This window comes from Babylonia areolata, chromosome 25 (assembly GCF_041734735.1).
Source record: "Babylonia areolata isolate BAREFJ2019XMU chromosome 25, ASM4173473v1, whole genome shotgun sequence".
NCBI classification, from domain to species: domain Eukaryota; kingdom Metazoa; phylum Mollusca; class Gastropoda; order Neogastropoda; family Buccinidae; genus Babylonia; species Babylonia areolata.
Window position 1 is genome coordinate 36,154,300 of NC_134900.1, and position 19,115 is coordinate 36,173,414.

The window sequence follows — 19,115 nt, forward strand, 5'->3', positions numbered from 1 at the left end:
TTGCCTCTCTTGTTTGTTTTTTTTGTTTTTGTTTTTTCCTGCGTGCAGTTTTATTTGTTTTTCCTATCGAAGTGGATTTTTCTATCCCCCCCCCCCCCCCCCCCCCCACCTATCCACCTGTGCAGGTGGGGAACAAGTCGGTGAACAGGTATGCGGGTTTACCCTACGCGCAACCCCCAGTGGGCAACCTCCGCTTCAGGAAGCCTGTGGCGGCTTCCTTGCCCGACGTGCTGAACGCCACGACCTTCGGGAGCGCCTGCCCCGGCCTCATCAACATCCAGCCCATAGACGAGGACTGCCTCTTCCTCGACCTCTACGTGCCGGCGTCCAGGTGAGTGGACGTTTTAGTTCCGGGTTCAGCGTCAGCTTCTCCGGACGGAAGGAGGCGTCACTGTATTCATATCTTCACTTCACTTCGCTCATCCCTTAGTCTGGGTGACCGTGTTTGTATTTGTATTTCTTTTTTTCTTGTTTTTTTTGTTGTTGTTGCTGTTGTTGTCACAACAGATTTCTCTGTGTGAAATTCGAGCTGCTCTCCCCCAGGGACAGCGTGTCGCAACACGGAGAGCGCCACCCTTTGTGTGTGTGTGTGTGTTCTCCTGCGTGCAGTTTTATTTATTCTTCCTATCGAAGTGGAATTTTTTTTTTGACAGGATTTTGCCAGGAACAACCCTTTTGTTGCCGTGGGTTCTTTCACGTGCGCTGAGTGCATGTTGCACACGGGACCTCAGTTTATCGTCTCATCCGAATCACTAGCGTCCAGACCACCGCTTATTGTCTAGTGAAGGGGGGGGGGACTATTGGCAACTGTACCGCGATTCGAACCAGCGCGCTCAGATTCTCTCGCTTCCTAGGCGGATGCGTTACTTCTAGGCCATCCCTCCACACTGTCCGTTGGGGCACCACAGAAACCTGGTCAACCACCCTCCTCTACCCGTCTGTTTTTTGCTTCCCTACGGACATACACGCTATACCGCGTCTGCTTGGGAGATACCTTAACCAGCTGCTGTATCCCCCAACGTGTCTCTTAGTGGGAGGTAGACTAAACAATCTTGGTAAAAGTCGACTTACTTGGGATATAAGAGGCGACGTATCGAGCCACAAGCTCTTCTTCAGGCAACGTGTCTCTTAGTTTGTCAGGCCATGAGTGCATGCGTGTAATTTTAGTGTAACTATCAGAGTGGGTTTAGAAAAAAAAAAAAAAAAAAAAAAATATATATATATACACACACACACATATATATAAATGTATATATTAAATCCAGGCCCAGATGTCTTTGTATTTTCATAATCGAATGGCGAACACATTAACAACAACAAAAACAGTCTGGGTTAATTCTTTAACCTTTAAAAACTGTTTTTGTGTTTGGGGTGGGTGGTGTGGTTAAATAGCTCTTCATTAGCTCCATGCTGGTCCTAATTTCTCCTTGCTTGAGTAGTGGTTTCTCTCTGATTCGCAGTCAGGAGCGGATAGCAAGCCCGATGAGCACTCCCAAGTGCGAAACAGCTGTGCAAATCAACCTTCCTTTTGAAGTTACTTAAGACCAACATGGGTTAATGAGAGCTTTTTAACCAACACCCAACCCAAACACAAAAACAGTTTTAAAAGGTTAAAGAATTAACCCAGACTGTTTTTTGTTGTGTTCGCCATTCCATTATGACAATACAAAGACATCTGGGCCTGGATGTAATATTTCTCCTATAATTGCATAACTTGCTTCATCCAGAGAGCCAAACAGGTCATGGTGCGGTGTCCAGTTTAAAAAAAAAACTTGGGATTGACCAAGATATATATATATATATATATATATATATATATATATATTACAGGATTTGCCGGATGACAACACTCTTGTTGCCATGGGTTCTCTTTCAGTGCAAACTTTTGAGAAAGATTTTATTTTGAATGATTCAAAATGTGCTGACTGATCCATTTACGCGACGACGATGACGACAATGATGATGGCAATAATAATGATGATGATGATGATGATGATGATAACGTGCGCTACTCCACAGCCGTCCAGTGCAGGCAGGGGCTCCAGAGACCGGGGTACCTGTGATGGTGTGGCTGCACGGCGGGGGGTTCGTGTTCGGATCCGGGTCTCAGTACGACGGCAGCCTTCTGGCAGCTGAGGGCAACGTCATTGTGGTGAGGGGGTCGCCGCTGCTTTGATCATACTGCTGCTTCTGCTGCTGTAAACATGCTGGTGGTGGTGGTGGTGTTGCTTCTGCTGTAAACATGATGATGGTCGTGGTGGTGGTGGTGTTGCTTCTGCTGCTGTAAACATGATGTTGGTCGTCGTAGTGGTGGTGGTGGTGTTGGTGTTAGTGGTGGTTTTGTTGGTGTTGGTGGTGATGCTGGTGGTGGTGGTGATGCTGCTGCTGTAAACATGGTGTTGGTGATGTTGGTGGTGGTGATGTTGGTGGTGTTTGCTACTGCTGCTGCTGTAAATGTGGTGGTGGTGGTGGTAATGCTGCTTCTGTTGCTTTTAATCATGCTGATGCTGCTGCTGCTGCTGCTACTACTACTCCTCTGCCTGACCAGTGCGTTATGTGTATGCAATGGTCAGGCATCTCCTCGTTTTTATTCTATTTGTATGTTCATTTATTCATATATTTATTTATATATTTGTTTATCTCTTTATTTATCTATTCATTTTATTCCTAGTTTACCGCAGGTATAGTGACGGGTAGAGTATTTAGGATCACTCCGTATCCAACATTCTGTCTCTCTCTCTCTCTGAGTTGGCATTGGCGTTAGTATCAAAACCCCCTTTTTTTCTTCTATCAATCCCAAAACCACACAACAGGTCACCGTAAACTACCGCGTGGGCGCTCTGGGGTTCCTGTCCACGGGAGATAACTCCAGCGTGGGAAACTACGGGCTGTGGGACCAGTGGCTGGCCCTGAAGTGGGTCCAGCAGAACATCGGCCATTTCGGCGGCGACGCGGACCGCGTGACGATCTTCGGCGAGTCGGCGGGCGCCGCCAGTGTGTCCTATCACATGACGTCACCTCACTCAAAGCCTTACTTTCACAGGTGAGGCGATAGGTGTGGACTTTCAAACAATGAGGTCAGGAGGACAGACGATCAATAGATTATCATGGTAAAGAGTGGTTTCTCTCTCTCCGTCCATTCACAAGGTGACTGATGTGCTTGGATATTTCTTCTTTTTTTTTTTACTTTTTTTTTCAGAATTAAACAACTGTACGTGCTTATGTTTATTTCATCTTATTTTATTCGATTTTATTTTATTGTTTCGGGGGTTTTTTGGTTGGTTTTTGTTTAGGTTGTTCATTGTTTTCATATCCTTCGCACACACACACACACACACACACACACACATTGTGGTGAGGTGTTCGCCGTTATTTTGATCATTTCATCGGTGTCATCCCGATTCGCGCGCGCGCGGCAACACACAGACACATACACGCATGCACGCACGCACGCACAAACACTCTCTCTCTCTCACAGCTGAGAGAGAGAAACACACACACACACACTAAATACATACAGCAACTAAATACAAAGGCAAACTGGGAACGGACGAACCGGTATCTCCAATTAATGTAGTTATAGGCGAATCGGGAATAGGCGAATGCAGATTTGTTTTTCCTTTTACTTGGACGTCCTTACATTCTGAGCGACATCAGACGTGTAATATGAGTGTGCGTATGTGTGCATGCTTGCATATGTACGTGCACACTCGTGTGTGCACGCGTTTGTGTGTGTGTGTTGTGTATGTGTGCATGTGTGTGTGTGCGTGCGTGTTTGTGTGTGTGTATGTGCGTGCATGTGTATTTGGGGGGGGAGGGGGGTCTGTGTGTGTGTGTGTGTGTGTGTGTGTGTGTGTTGTGTTGTGTTGTATTACTCTTTTTGTCACAACAGATTTCTCTGTGTGAAATTCCGGTTGCTCTCCCCAGGTAGAGCGCGTCGCTACTTGTTCATTTGTTTGCCGATCGAAGTGGATTTTTTTCTACAGAATGTTCCTAGGGACATCCCTTTTGTTGCTGTGGGTTCTTTTACGTCCGCTAAGTGCATGCTGCACACGGGACCTCAGTTTATCGTCTCATCCGAATGACTAGCGTCCAGACCACCAGTCAAGGTCTAGTGGAGGGGGAGAAAATACTGGCGACTGTACCGTGATTCGAACCAGTGTGCACAGATTCTCTCGCTTCCAAGGCGGACGCGTTACCTCTAGGCCATCCCTCATGTTGCCGCGGATCGGGATGACACTGAAGAAATGTTCTGGATTTTTTTTTTTTCAGAGCCATCATGCACAGTGGGTCACGACTGTGTCCATGGGCCATGGATGCAATAGGGCTGTCCCACGCGCAGACTTTAGGAATAATGCGTGGATGCAATACCACAGGTCTGTATCAGATGACACAAAAGCTGTATTGTGCGTTCAGCTCGAGTTGACGTGTTTTTTTTCTTTTTTGTTTTTAGTGGTATGTCTGTATGAGAGTTGTGTCAAAGTTTACATGACGTAAGAAATTGTGCAATGCATCCATGTCTAAAATACGTAAAACAACAACAACAACAACTGATGAGGTGTTTTAAAAATGACGTACAAACTGATGTTGCTTCCAAAATGTCGTAAAAACTGACTCGTTAGTTGCTTCCAAGATGACGTACAAACTGATAGGTTGCTTACAAAACGTAAAAATTGGTAAGGTGCTTCGAAGATGACATAAAAACTGATACGATGCTTACAACATTGATGAGGGACTTCAAAAACTTCGTAAAAAATGATAAGGTGGTTCCAAAATGTCATAAAAACTGATAATGTACATCCAAAATGTTGTAAAAACTGATAAGGTCCTTCCAAAATGTCGTAAAAAATGAAAATGTGCTTCCAAATTGTTGTAACAATTGATAAAGTGCTTCCAAAAATGACGTAAAAACGTATTACGTGTACTTAGAATATGACGTCTAAATTGTGTGCCTGTGTGTCACTAGTTTGTCTTGTGTCCCATGGAGACGGAGAGTGAAACAGCATCACAGAGAGAGAGAGAGGTGGGGGGAAGGAGGGAGAGAGAGACAGAGCATGAATGGGAGAGAGAAAGAGGTGGGGGGAGGGGGGAGGGAGAGAGGGGTGGGGGGAAGGAGGGACAGAGAGACAGAGCATGAAAGGGGAAAGAGAGAGAGGTGGGGTGAGGTGCGGGGGTAGGAAGAGAGAGGGAGAGAGAGCATGAAAGGGAGAGAGAGGTGTGTGTGTGTGGGGGGGGGGGGGGGGTGCAGGGGTAGGAAGAGAGAGCATGAAAGGGAGAGAGAGAGGTGGGGGGAAGGAGGGACAGAGAGACAGAGCATGAAAGGGAGAGAGAGGTGGTGGGTGGGCAGGTTTGGGTGGAGGGAGAGGGAGAGAGTATGAAAGGGAGAGAGGGCAGGGGGGCGGAAGGAGGGACAGAGAGACAGAGCATGAAAGGGAGAGAGAGGGAGGTTGGGGGGAGAGGGGGTTCGGGGGAGGAGGGAGAAAGAGACGGAGTATAAAAGGGAGAGATATGGACACGGATACAGAGCATAAAAGGGAGACAGAGGGAGACACTGTGTTAACCGTCTTCCATAGCCCGTTCTGAGTACTTAATGATTCTGCAATGATTTGGGGAATGTTAATATATATATATATTTCATGTTGAAATTTGACTTGACGGGCTCAATAGCCGAGTGGTTAAAGCGTTAGACTGTCAATCTGAGAGTCCCGGGTTCGAATCACGGTAATGGCGCCTGGTGGGTAAAGGGTGGAGATTTTTACGATCTCCCAGGTCAACATATGTGCAGACCTGCTAGTGCCTGAACCCCCTTCGTGTGTATATGCAAGCAGAAGATCGAATACGCACGTTAAAGACCCTGTAATCCATGTCAGCGTTCGGTGGGTTATGGAAACAAGAACATACCCAGCATGCACACCCCCGAAAACGGAGTATGGCTGCCTACGTGGCGGGGTAAAAACGGCCATACACGTAAAAGCCCACTCGTGTGCATACGAGTGAACGTGGGAGTTGCAGCCCACGAACGCAGAAGAAGAAGAATTTGACTTAGAAAACAATGTTTCTGTTGCTGTGACAGGCTCCACGAGCTCTCTGGTGTCGTGTTTACGCGGGAAGGACTGGGACTCCCTGAAACCAGCGATCGGCGCTCACACGTGGGCCCCAGTGGTCGACAATGATTTCGTCCTCCCGTTCAACCTGTCCGCCATCTTCGATGGGCCATACATCATTGGTAAGATAATTAGGATTGGTGGAGGAAGGCAGCAGAATGGTTCAAACGCTCGTCTGCCAATTCAGTGTCCGGGTCCGAGATTCTGGGTTCGAATCCCGGTCTCTCTTGGCCTTTTCTCCCAAGTCTCAGTGGAAATTTTAACTGAGCGTCTAGCATTCGGAGGAATCAATAATACAAGGTCCCGTGTGCAGCGCGCACTTGGCACTCTGAATAAAAGAACCCATGGCAACAAAAGTGTTGTCCTCTGGCAAAATTTTGTTGAAGAAAACCACTCTGATAGGTCCGCCACCTTCGAGATATTACACACACGCACACAGATATATATATATATATATATATGTGTGTGTGTGTGTGTGTGTGTGTGTGCGTATGCATGCACTCAATGCCTCATTAAGCGTGTTCGGGGTACTACTGCTGGTCAGGCATCTGCCCAGCAGATGATGTGGTGTAATGTGGTGAAGTTGTCCGAACGCAGTGACGCCTCCTTGAGAAACAGAAACTGGTAAGACGGGCAGAGTTGTGTTTAACAATCTGTCGTAAAAAAAAAAGAAGAAAAAAAAGAAGATCAAGTTGTTCCGGGCTTCGGGGTCTTTGTTCGGTGAAGTTAGTGGTGCTGGAGGGTGTGTGTCCTGTCAGCATGTCTGCCTGGGTGGGAGTCGGTCCACAGTAAAGGTCGTGGGCTTAGGTCTGTGGTGCTTGTGGGTGTTTGTCTCTGTTTCTCTCTCTGCGTCACACACACACACAGATTTTTTTTTAATATATTCTCTTAATTTCGATATCATTATTACTGTTCTTGTTGTTGCTGTTGTTTATATTGTTTTGTTGTTGTTGGGTTTGTTGTTGTTTTTTGTTGTTGTTTTTTTACCTTATTTATTCATTTATCTCTCTTTCAACACTCCGAAAAAGGATTCAACAACCGGGAAGGCGGATTGTTGTTCGCTCCCAAAAAGCAGCTGGACCCGATGATCAACATGAGACACAAGCATGTCTCCTACATACACAGTACCATCCGCTTCCTCTATCCGGCGCTGGCGGCGGCAGCCCCCGAGTTGGAGAAGACGCGCGCGGCGGAGATCGTTGACTGCGTGTACCGGAGAGAGGGGTCCACGGACAGCAAGGCCACTGACGAAGAACTGGAGGCGTTCGAGGGAGATGTGGATGTGGTGCTGGGTACTGTGCAGGTGAGGGTTGTGGGGAAGAAGGTGGAGGGGTGGGGGAGAGAGCAGGGGGAGGGGGTTATGGAGGGGGGGGGGGGGCCGTAGGTGGGTGTGTGTGTGGCGGTGGAGCAGGAGGTGGCGGGGGGTGAGGAGGGCGAGGGTGAGTGGGGTGTACGTAGGGTGGGGGTTGGGGGGATGGAGGGGGGAAGGACGGGTGGGGGGTGAATGGGGGGCAGGGAGGGTGGGTGAGGAGGGGTATGGGGGAGTGGGGAAGGTATGTGAAGGGTGTGAGTGGGGGATAGGGAGTGTGGGTGAGGGGGGTAAGAAGGTGGGTGAGGGGGTGTTTGAGGGTGGGTGAGGAGGTTGGTGAAGGGGGTGGGAGGGATAGGGAGGATGGATGAGGGGTTGAATGGGGAGTGGGGTGGGTGGGTGACGAGGGTGGGTGATGAGGGTAGGATGGATGGGGTAGGGGATGACTGGGGAGTAGGGAGGGTGGGTGATCGGGGTAAGTGGGGGGTAGGAAGGGTGGTCGAGGGAGTTGAGCGGGGGGGCTAGGGTAGAGGGTTAGTGGATGCATGGGGAGGCAGCTGGGTGTTTTTCCTTTTTTTTTTCCTTTTTTTTTGTTGAGGGATTGGATGTGTGTGTGTGTGTGTGTGTGTGTGTGTGTGTGTGTGTGTGTATTGGGAAGTTTGTATGTGTGTGTCTGTGCCTGTGTGTCTGTGAATGTGTGTATGTGCACGTGCATGATAAAACACTGATTTAAACATAACGAGTTTCAGTTTCAGTTTCAGAAGCTCAAGGAGGCGTCACTGCGTTCGGACAAATCCATATACGCTACACCACATCTGCCATGCAGATGCCTGACCAGCAGCGTAACCCAACGCGCTTAGTCAGGCCTTGAGAAAAAAAAAAGGGGGTGAATAAATAATAGATAAATACATTTTTAAAAAAAATTACTACTACCACTACTACTAATATGTATAAGGCGCAAAAAACGTGATGAAGTCAACTATAAGCGTACATAAAAAAATAAAAAAATAAAATTATAATATAAAAAAATAGTAGTAGTAATAATAATAATAATAAATAAGTTAAAAAAACAAACAATAAAAGCAATGATGATAAATAAGCAAATAAATGTAGAACATGGAGACACACATACACCCACATATGCATAACAGATATGCACCAAACATGCAGTTTCACAGATATGAAAGCAGTCAAATACACATAAACGTACATGAACCCCAACACACAGACACACACACACACTACCCTGCACCTCCTCTACCCCCCTCCTCCACACACTCATTTCTAGGCTACGTATCACAGCTTCCACCGCACACACACACACACACACACATGAACACTTACTTGTACAAGCACACACACATACGCCCATATCCCCCACCCCAACCCCCCACACATATATACAAAGATATATATATATACACACCCGCACGTTCCAATATTCCGTTGCTCCCACAGTGTAGGCATGCATACACACACATACCTCATCTTCTACCCCCCCTCCCCCCTCACACACACACACACACACACGCACGTGCACAGAACTCTCCTGACACTTGTGTACACTTACACCCTCGCGCATGCACAAACGCACTCAAACACACTGACCCACACATACACACTAACACACACGCACAGAGGCTGCCACTGATTGGCCGCAAGAGGGATGGGAAAAGATCTCTGATGCCAAGAACGTGGCGTCTAGTGTGTTGCTCAGTCTATTGTATTTGGAAAAGCCCACAGAGACTGTTCCGTTTTGAAGAAATTTGCGCAATGTTGGTTTGGAAATGATGCCGATATTTATTTGATTTGCAAAGCATCGTGCTCTACCTTTCATGCTAGACTTACGGCCGCTCCCTCTCTCTGCTTTTATTTCTTTGAAGCGATCGATGGTGTGATGGCCTTGTACCTGTTCTTTTTGATATTCTTTGACTTTTCTGATGATTTCCGATTTTCCTAGATGTAGGCCGCTCGTTGTTGTTCCGTTACCAGCAAGTCTGTCAGCTCGCTCATTTCCCTTAACACCTGCATGTCCCGGGCAGTATGACCATGTGAGTTTTTTAATCTGAAAGTTGCGCATTGCCTTATGCCACTCTGGGCTTCTCATTCCATTTTCAATTTTCTGTATGAGGTTCATTGAGTCGGTTAGAATCATGGCATGTTGGTTTCCGGACATATGGATGGACGATAGCCACTGGAGGGCATGTGTCACAGCTTCAACTTCCATCGTTAGGCTGGAGGTTGTGACTTTGTAGGCAGCATTCTCTTCCCTGACTGTTTTTCCATTTTGTTTCGTAGTGAATCCCCAACCGGTTTGGTCTTTGGTGACAGCCATCTGTGTATATGATGATGTCCTCTTCTTTACTGTGTTCTTCTATGACACTGAAAGGTCCTTTTTGCATTTGAGAACAGTATTTTCCGTATGTTTTCTGAAGATCAGCATCCTGTCGAACTGTATTCCTAGGTAGCGTAGGCATTCGGTTTTCTCGATCTGAATCCCGTCGAATGACACAGGTGGTGATGATTTGCTCGCGGTTCTGTTGTTGAGGGTGCACAGCAACGTTTGGGCTTTCGCTGGATTGATGGAAGATCCTGTGTCTTTGCACCATTGAGCAATATTGTTTAGTTGTTTCTGGACGGCTTTAGTTCTTTCCTGAGCATCTTTCGAAGTTTTGAAGACCAGGCCATCATCCGCAAGAGTAAGCACCTGAGCTATTCCATTGTTGTTTAAGTCTGCAAGGCCTTTCGTGTAGACATTGTAGAGGACAGGAGAGAGCGGAGACCCTTGTGACAGTCCCATGGATAGTTTAGAAGGTGCAGACATCCAATCTCCGAGGCGTAGGACGACGGTTCTTTCCTGAAGCGCTGCTGCTATCCATCTTGTCAGTGTCAAACTTACTCCATACCTTAGTAGCAGCTCCATGAGGTGCGCAAACTGAACTTTATTGTAGGCATCTTCAAGGTCGATTGCTACTGCTAGTGTTTCTTCTTTTCTTTGAAATCCTTCGTACACCTCATATGCAAAAGAAGCTGTATTTTCCCATGTGGACTTGCCTGTTCTGTAACCACCTTGATTCTTTCTTGCATTTAGCTATTGCTTCGTTTAGATCATCTATTGTCAAGTCATCATCGGGTCCAGTCTGCGTAAGGGTTTGGTTTAACTCCTCAACATATTTCTTTTCCTCATATGTTTCTTTGATCGCTCTGTTGTATGAAACGTTTGAGCAGGGCGGATCCTTTTTCTTCGTTTGTCTTAAGCTTGGTTCCGTCAGTGTCTAACATGTCTGGGGTTGTCAACAAAATAAAACAACAACAAAATAAAACAACAAAACCACCCGGGGTTTCAGTTCCTGAGAAGCGAACAGACAGAACGCCCCAGGTACGAATACTACTTTGACCACTACCCGGACAACATCAAAGACGGCCACAAAGGCATGGACCACGCAATGGACATAGAGTATGCCTTTGGCTTCGCGAGCGGATTGCGGGGACCCTACTCGGTCTTCTTCAACCGCACGGTATCAGACAGGGACCGGCTCTTGGCGAAGCGGTACAGAACACTGCTGACGAACTTCGCTCACTCCGGGTACGTTTGTTGTCGTGTTTTAATTTTTTACGTCACGACGTGTTAATGACATCATTTCACGTTAATTTTTGGTGATGTGTTGTTGATGACGTCATATCACGTTGCTTATTATTTTTTTACTCACTTGTGTAAACAGAGTATGTTTTAACCCAGTGTTCGGTTGTCTGTGTGTGTGTGTCTGTGTGTCCGTGGTAAACTTTAACACTGACATTTTCTCTGCAAATACTTTATCAGTTGACACCAAATTAGGCATAAAAATAGGAAAAATTCAGTTCTTTCCAGTCATCTTGTTTAAAACAATATTGCACCTCTGGGATGGGCACAAAAAAAAATTTTTTTTTAAGAAGCCAAATTATATGCAAACTTTATTTACTGTTATATTTATATTTTTTGTATTCTCTAAACTTGGCACTTTGATCTCATATTCTGACACAACAAGAGCAGTCATTATTATCATTTTTTTTGTTCAAACAGGAACTTCTCTTGCTAAGCATTGAGGTTTTATTTATTTTGCAAACGTTTTGGTGCAGTTAGTAAAAAAGGGAAATTAATCTGTAATTAATGCTAGGGGACTTAATTTGCTTAAAACTGATCTTTCTCATCTTAAACATAACATTTTGAGATTATACTCAATACATAAAAAGCTTGTGTGTTTTACTCTCAGCGTACAGGGCTTTCACTATGTTCATTTGCCCAAGTGGTCTTTTTCGGAAAATACTAAAATCAATATGACGAGTGGACTTTACAGATCTATTGGCTGAGCCCTGAAGGTCATGGGCAAAAATCAATTGCGTACACATATTTATACACATTCAAAGCGCGTGCTCATATTCTTCGCGAACGCGAACGACGTCATTTTGTTTCAAGTTGTTGACCTGCCCGTTCAATCCTATATTCAATGGACAATACACGATAACATGTGATGGAAAGTTGGAGAAGGAGACCGTTAAATATTTATTCAGAGAAAGATTTGTGAACGCCTCATCACTTACTGGATTATGCCCCAAACTGCCATAAAAATATCCACAGAATCAGTCGGAATTCAGTTAAAAATTGTAAACCATGCGAGTTAATACCCTTGAATTGATCACGATGAAAGGAAAAATTTCCAGTCTTGACTTTTCTCAAAATGAAGCCCTTTTCACTTCTTACGACGTTTAAAGTACCTGTACTTGGCTCTACACGTTATTAGTTTAACAATATACTCAATTTTCATATCAACTTTAAAACTATAAAACTAGAATGAACATAAAAGAGAAATTGAATCGACCGTGTCGTACTACATTCCCGGCGGGTGTAACTAAACTTGTACATCTATCTAGATCCAGAGAAAACGGCGAAATGTTGCAGTGTGATTGCGGCGATAGCCACGTCTCCTTTACCGCGGACTTAAAAAGAATTTTTTATTGCCCTTAAAGATTTTTTGAATGCCCAAGACACACCAGAATAATGATTTAAACAGCGTTCTCACTGCGACAACCACAATTGATTTATCGCCCTTTAAAAAAAGTATGTTCAAATATTAAATTTTAGAACGTCAGTTAAGGAGCCACGATAGTGTAATGGGCGAGACAGTTTCGTTTCACCCGAACACACGGGGTTCGAATCTGATTAGGACTTCTTTTTTTTTAATTTTAACCCGAAGCTTTTTTATAATACAGAACACATTTTAACGATTAGATTTTTTTTTTTTTTAAGTGTATCACAAGTGAGTCTTGAAGGCCTTGCCTCTCTTGTTTATGTCATGTTCTAGTTTGGACGACGATGTGTCTGTCGTGTTTCTGCAAGCTTCTGGTGAGAGAGAAAATTAATCCGTCTGCTGTGTGGTCTTGCATTGCGTGGTTACTGTGTGCCTGGCCTAACGTCGTAGGATTTCAGTTTACTGTACTGGAGAATTTTATCAATCTGTGTGTGTGTGTGTGTGTGTGTGTGTGTGTGTGTGTGTGCATTTATATGATTATATACATGTATATATGTGTGGATAGATAGATATATACATACATATACACACATAAAAACTATATATATATATATATATATATATATATATATATATATATATATATATATATATGTGTGTGTGTGTGTGTGTGTGTGTGTGTTTATATATATATATATCTATGTAGATATATATATAGATATATATATATTTAGATAGATACATTAGCAGTGGGAAGACGTTGTGCATATGTGTGTGTGTACGTGCGCGCATGCGTGCTTCTGTGTGTGTGTGTGTGTGTGTGTGTGTGTGTGCGTGCGTGCATGCTTCTCTGTGTGTGTGAGAGACAGACAGATGGCTAGTAGTAAAAACGCTACTACATACAGTCAGGAGAGGAGGTTTGAAGATGTTGAAAACGAAAACTGCCTTTGATTTCAGTTGGATCAGTAAACATATATGTGAGTTAAGATTTGGAACACTTTGGAATCATGGTTGTTTATTTTTTTTGTAGTGGTAGTGAAGGGGGGAATGGAGGAGGAGAGGGCACATAAGGAGGGATATGTTACATACTGATATCACTCGTACCCGGTGTAATTCGTTAGTCCCCCCCCCACCCCCCCACCCTAACCCGAACCGCTACCTTTCCCCCCACCCCACCCCCTCAACATCATTTCAATTTCTGAAATCAGGCAGAGTTTTTATTCACACCATGTAACTGACTGTACAGTTGACGTCTAGTATGCAATGTTTGATCGACACCGTTTGTACCGCTCTTTGTTTTTTTCAGGTCATGAACGTTCACCATCTGTGGACAATGACCACAATTATGAAAGCCAGCTAACTTGAAACATTGAACAAAAAACCATTACGGTAGAATATGGTAGTGATTTCTTTTTAAAGCTGAAACAACATCATGAGAAGACGAAGAAGAAGAAATCACAAGAAAACAACAACCCCCCCCCCCCACACACACACACACACATACAAAAATACCCCAATGATTTTAATGATAAATTCCATCATTATTTTTTGTGACTTATCTGCAGAAACCCCAACAATCCAACCGAACTGCCGGGCTGGCCCCAATGGCCGATGTTCACCAGCGAGATCCAGAATTACTTCAACCTCACGATTCCCCCAAGTGTCGGTGTCCAAGTCCTGAAGGACCTGAGGACCGTGTGGTTCAAAACTGTCCCGGGGGTGCTTCAAGCCAGGGGACCACTCGGTTTAAACGCCACCCGTTGGTCCCACTGCGCAGATCTAAAAACCAGCCAAAGCCCAGTTCTGTCGGCCAGCGTTTTCGTTATTGTAGGGACAGTGTTTTGGTGTGTTTTGGTGATGCTGTTGTAACGTGTATGTGTATGTGTATGTGTATGTGTCTGTTCCTGTGCCTGTGCCTGTGTCTGTGTTTCCCTCTGCAGCAGGTCCGATTCGCCTATTCCCGTTTCGCCTACTCTTTGATTGTGCCGCCACCCTCAGAGGCCTTTATGAGGGTTACACTGTTTGGCCTGTTTTGCCCACCCGTCGTACCCGTTTCACCTACCCCCCCCCCCCCCCCCCCCCCCCCCCTCCGCCGCCCCACTCCCCACCCCGTCTGGCTATGTCTGTGTCTCTCTGTAAAACACACACACACACACACTGACACACACACACTTTCTCTCTCCTTCACACACACACACATACACACACACGCGTGCGCGCGCACAAACACACGAAACGTTTCCTTGTGTGTGGTTTTTTGGGGGGTTTTTTGTATGTTTTTACATCTGGTGGGTTGTCCTAAAGAAGACGACTTTTTTTTCTTTCTGAACTGGGTTTTTTCACTTTTTAAAATTATTATTATTTTTTTTTTTAGCACTAGACAAGCCTTGATATTTGTTGTTCTTTCTGAACTAGGTTTTTTCACAGGAGAAACATTTATATATATATATATATTTATATATATATTTATATATATATATATATATATATATATATATATATATAGTTGCATGTTTTATAGGTATGATATAAAGTACAGAAATAGTTGCACGTTGTACAGGTTCGATTTACACACTTTAAAAACATTGGTAACCACATATAAGTTCAGTGGAGAACTGATCTCGGTATATAACAACAGTCTGTTCACGCTTGCAAATAGCCATTCAAGACCATATATTGGTTCCACATGTTGCTGTTTAAGGTGACCGTTATATCGTGAATTTAACTTTCAATAAAAAAAGGGAACTGTAGATTAAAAAAAAAAAAAAAATTGGAGAATGCGCTTGGTTCGAAGTTAGTTTGGTTTTTATTTTATTATTATTTTTTTTTATATCCTTGATGATGTGGAATACATGTTATATGAAGGTTGCATTCCATGTATGAAAAGTAATACATTCATATTCACACAAACATGCACATAGTATGGTCTTGTATTGCAATGCATTGTCTCTTCGTATTGTAATTATATTGTACTGCTGAATTGAATTTATCAGACTGAATGGAAGGAATTTTAACTTCTTGTGAAAGCAGTCTCAATTTGAATGAACGCTTTTGGGTCTTATTATTGGTTATGTTGGTGTGGGTATAGATCCAAATAAATGTTGTGAAAATAAGGAAAACATATTCCCATAAGCAAAATACAAATAATTTGCACTGGTTTAGTGTTTCCGTGCATTTCTTTAGTGTGTGTGTTTTTTTTTAATGTATTTGCTAATCATAGTCACTTGTTATAAGGACATGTGTGGTTTTTGTGTATATTGATTGCTTTTCTTATACAATATCATTTGTATTCAAATTTTATGCATGGCTATTTTTATCCCTTTTTTTTTTTTTTTTTTTTTTTTTTGCATAATCGGATATTGGTTGATAAATCATAATGTACTGTTCATGACTTTTGTGTCTTTGCTTCAGTGGTTAAAGCGTTGGACTTTCAATGGTCCCAGGTTCGAATCGAGGTATCGGCGCCTGATGGGTAAAATGTGGAGATGTTTCCGATGTCCCAGGTCAACATAATTATGCGCAGACCTGCTCTGTGCCTGACCCCCCTTCGTGTGTGTACACAAGCAGATCAAATACGCACGTTAAAGATCCTGTAATCCATGTCAGCGTTCGGTAGGTTATGGAAACAAGAACATACCCAGCATGCACACCCCCGAAAACGGAGTATGGCTGCCTACATGGGGGGGGGGGAACGGTCTCGCACATAAAATCGCACTCGTTTACATGCGAGTGAACGTGGGAGTTGCAGTCCACAGTTTCAGTTTCAGTAGCTCAAGGAGGCGTCACTGCGTTCGGACAAATCAATATACGCTACACCACATCTGCCAAGCAGATGCCTGACCAGCAGCGTAACCCAACGCGCTTAGTCAGGCCTTGAGAAAAAAAGAAAGAAAAAAAAGGTGAATAAATAATAGATAAGCTTACATAAATAAATAGATAAATAAATAATAATTATGATATAAAAAAGGTAGTGGTAATGATAATAATAATAAAATAATAATAATAATAAATAAATAAGACAACAATGATGATAAATAAGCAAATAAATGTAAAACATGAAGACGGCAGCCCACAAACGAAGTAGAAGACCTCGGAAGCCGCATGAAGAATACATGGATATAGAGTCTGGGAAGGACTGCATCCACCAGCTCAGCAGAATCCAACATATCATCGTAAGGCTCTGAACAGACCGCCACCATACCACTCCCATCCACCCCCATGCCTGCAACACACACACACCCCACACACACACACACACACACACCCGCGCGACCCCCCCATCCCCCTCCCCCCCAACCACCACCACCATCGATCCAAATCAGTTAAGCTTGCATATAAGACGTCTTTTCAGTCGACGTTGATACACCAGTGATGTAGCAGTTGTAAAATAGGTCTCTGTTGCTTTGTTTGTTGAAAGCGTCACACAAAATTTTCCAACAGGTTACGGGGCATCTGAACTCAATCCAGTGATCATCTGAATTCGACCATCGACTTTGTGACTGTGTCCTCTGAGTCTACAGTTGTTTTTTTGTTGTTGTTGTTGACTCACTTGTGTAAACAAAGTGAGTCTATGTTTTAACCCGGTGTTCGGTTGTCTGTGTGTGTGTGTGTGTTTGTTTGTTGTTGTTGTTGACTCACTTGTGTAAACAAAGTGAGTATGTTTTAACCCGGTGTTTGGTTGTCTCTGTGGTGTGTGTGTGTGTGTGTGTGTCGGTGGTAAACTTTAACATTGACATTTTCTCTGCAAATACTTTGTCAGTTGACACCAAATTAGGCATAAAAATAGGAAAAATTCAGTTCTTTCCAGTCATCTTGTTTAAAATATTGCACCTCTGGGATGGGCACAAAAAAACAAACAAAATGAAGCCTAATTATATGCAAACTGCATTTACTGTTATATTTATATTTTTTGTATTCTCTAAACTTGGCAATTTGATCTCATATTCTGACCCAACAACAAGAGCAGTCATTATTATCATTTTTTGTTCAAACAGGAACTTCTTTTGCTAAGCATGGAAGTTTTATTTATTGCAAACGTTTTGGTGCAGGGAGTAAAAAAAAGGGAAATTACTCTGTAATTAATGCTAGGGGACTTAATTCGCTTTAAATTGATCTTTCTCATCTTAAACATTACATTTTGAAATTATACACAATACATAAAAAGCTTGGATTTTTTTCTCAGTGTATCACAAGTGAGTCTTGAAGGCCTTGCCTCTCTTGTTTGTTTTGTTGTTGTTGTTTTGGTTGTTTTTTTGTTGTTGTTGTTGTTTTTTCAGGCAAACAGCTGGGAGGAGATCTGCCCTGGATACGATTCTACCATCCAGTAAAGGAGACAGCTGACACAAACAAGTGTTGCTTACTCACCGAGACATCCATGTTGGGCAGGAAGGCTTAAAGCGGACCACCACAGTCCGCCACAGAGACAGTCGTGTCTCCGCCTTCCCGCCAAAAAGGCCGGTCGCTGGCCCAGCTCCAAGTTTTAAACTCCCGCCTGTGGAGAAAGGGTTCAATCCAATCAATGAAAGGTGTGACAATGTCCAAACGCTGTGCACTGGGTGGTAGAGATGGAGAGACAATGCAGCCCGACTGACAACCTGTCACCCCTACTCTCATTGGCATCGCCCACTGTCTGCAGCAGCAGACTCGATCAAGTCCATTATAATCAATCAAGGGGTGACATGATTCAAACGCTGAGGTTCAAAGAAAAGACAAGGCAGACAAAACAGCCTGTCACCCCTATTGTTGTTGGTAGTTATCCACGATCCACTGCAACGCCTTTATCACGTGGTTTTCACATTTCCCGCCATGTCGTCTGGTCGCAAAATGGATGCAACACATACATACGCGCGCGTGCGCGCACACACACACATACTCACACAATTCCGTCCACGCACGCATCCATACAATGCGTTTGCTGCATTGGTGCATGCACGCACTGCGGTCCTCAGTGACATTCATGGCCGTATAAGTGATAATGCAAACCGACACACACAGGCTTGTATATGCACACACACTGACGCGCGCGCGCGCGCACACACACACACACACACACACACACACACACACACACACACACACTGAGGGAGACAGACAGACAGAGATGGGGAAGGAACGGGAAGAAGGGGGAGGAGGCCTTATAGTTACAGCCAATGAAATACTATGAAAAGATGTCAATATCAGTACTTTTTTTTTTCCTTTTTAAAAGAAATCTGTGTGTGTGTGTGTGTGTGTGTGTGTGTGTGTGTCAAGTTGACCTCTCTCAGGCCGGAAATGGGTACCAAAAATAGACCTTTTAATTAAATCCTCTCAGCTTGCAGACATGTCAGTTTGCTGTTGTTATTTTGTTGTTGTTGTTTTTTTCCGACGCAGTCTGTCTGTCTGTCTGTCTGACTTGCTCTTTATCTCCCCGTCGCTTGCTCTTTACCTCTCATCAGAGTACATGCGTTAAGTCTAAAAGTCTTCAAGTAGATATGTATCATCATTGTTGAAATCACAATGAAAAGTAAACATGAGGCTCCTCAGTACATCTTACAATTCTTTGAAAATCCGACGGAATTCGTTATTTCGAGAGAGGCTTACAAAGCAGCAAATTTCAAATGGGATCAGTTCTATGTTCCCCCAAATTTTCTTTCACTTTTCAGCCAGGTCTAAGTTTCCCATGGTCTAAGTTCCCCCAGGTCTGTATTCCCCCATGTC

At 44.0% G+C, this 19,115-nt stretch overlaps 1 protein-coding gene across 3 annotated transcripts in view; it reads left to right on the forward strand.

Moving 5' to 3' along the window:
* Nucleotides 1-15,394, forward strand: part of LOC143299501 (pyrethroid hydrolase Ces2e-like) — a 25,258-nt gene extending 9,864 nt beyond the window's left edge. For all 3 annotated transcript variants that reach the window (XM_076612754.1, XM_076612752.1, XM_076612753.1), the window contains exons 3-10: nt 126-331; nt 2,020-2,152; nt 2,814-3,043; nt 4,273-4,376; nt 6,074-6,226; nt 7,133-7,407; nt 10,761-10,999; nt 13,985-15,394. In XM_076612754.1, the coding sequence (XP_076468869.1) occupies nt 126-331; nt 2,020-2,152; nt 2,814-3,043; nt 4,273-4,376; nt 6,074-6,226; nt 7,133-7,407; nt 10,761-10,999; nt 13,985-14,288 (1,644 nt within the window). In that variant the 3' untranslated portion in view covers nt 14,289-15,394. The remainder of the gene's footprint in view (nt 1-125; nt 332-2,019; nt 2,153-2,813; nt 3,044-4,272; nt 4,377-6,073; nt 6,227-7,132; nt 7,408-10,760; nt 11,000-13,984) is intronic.
* The last annotated feature ends 3,721 nt before the right edge of the window (nt 15,395-19,115 follow it).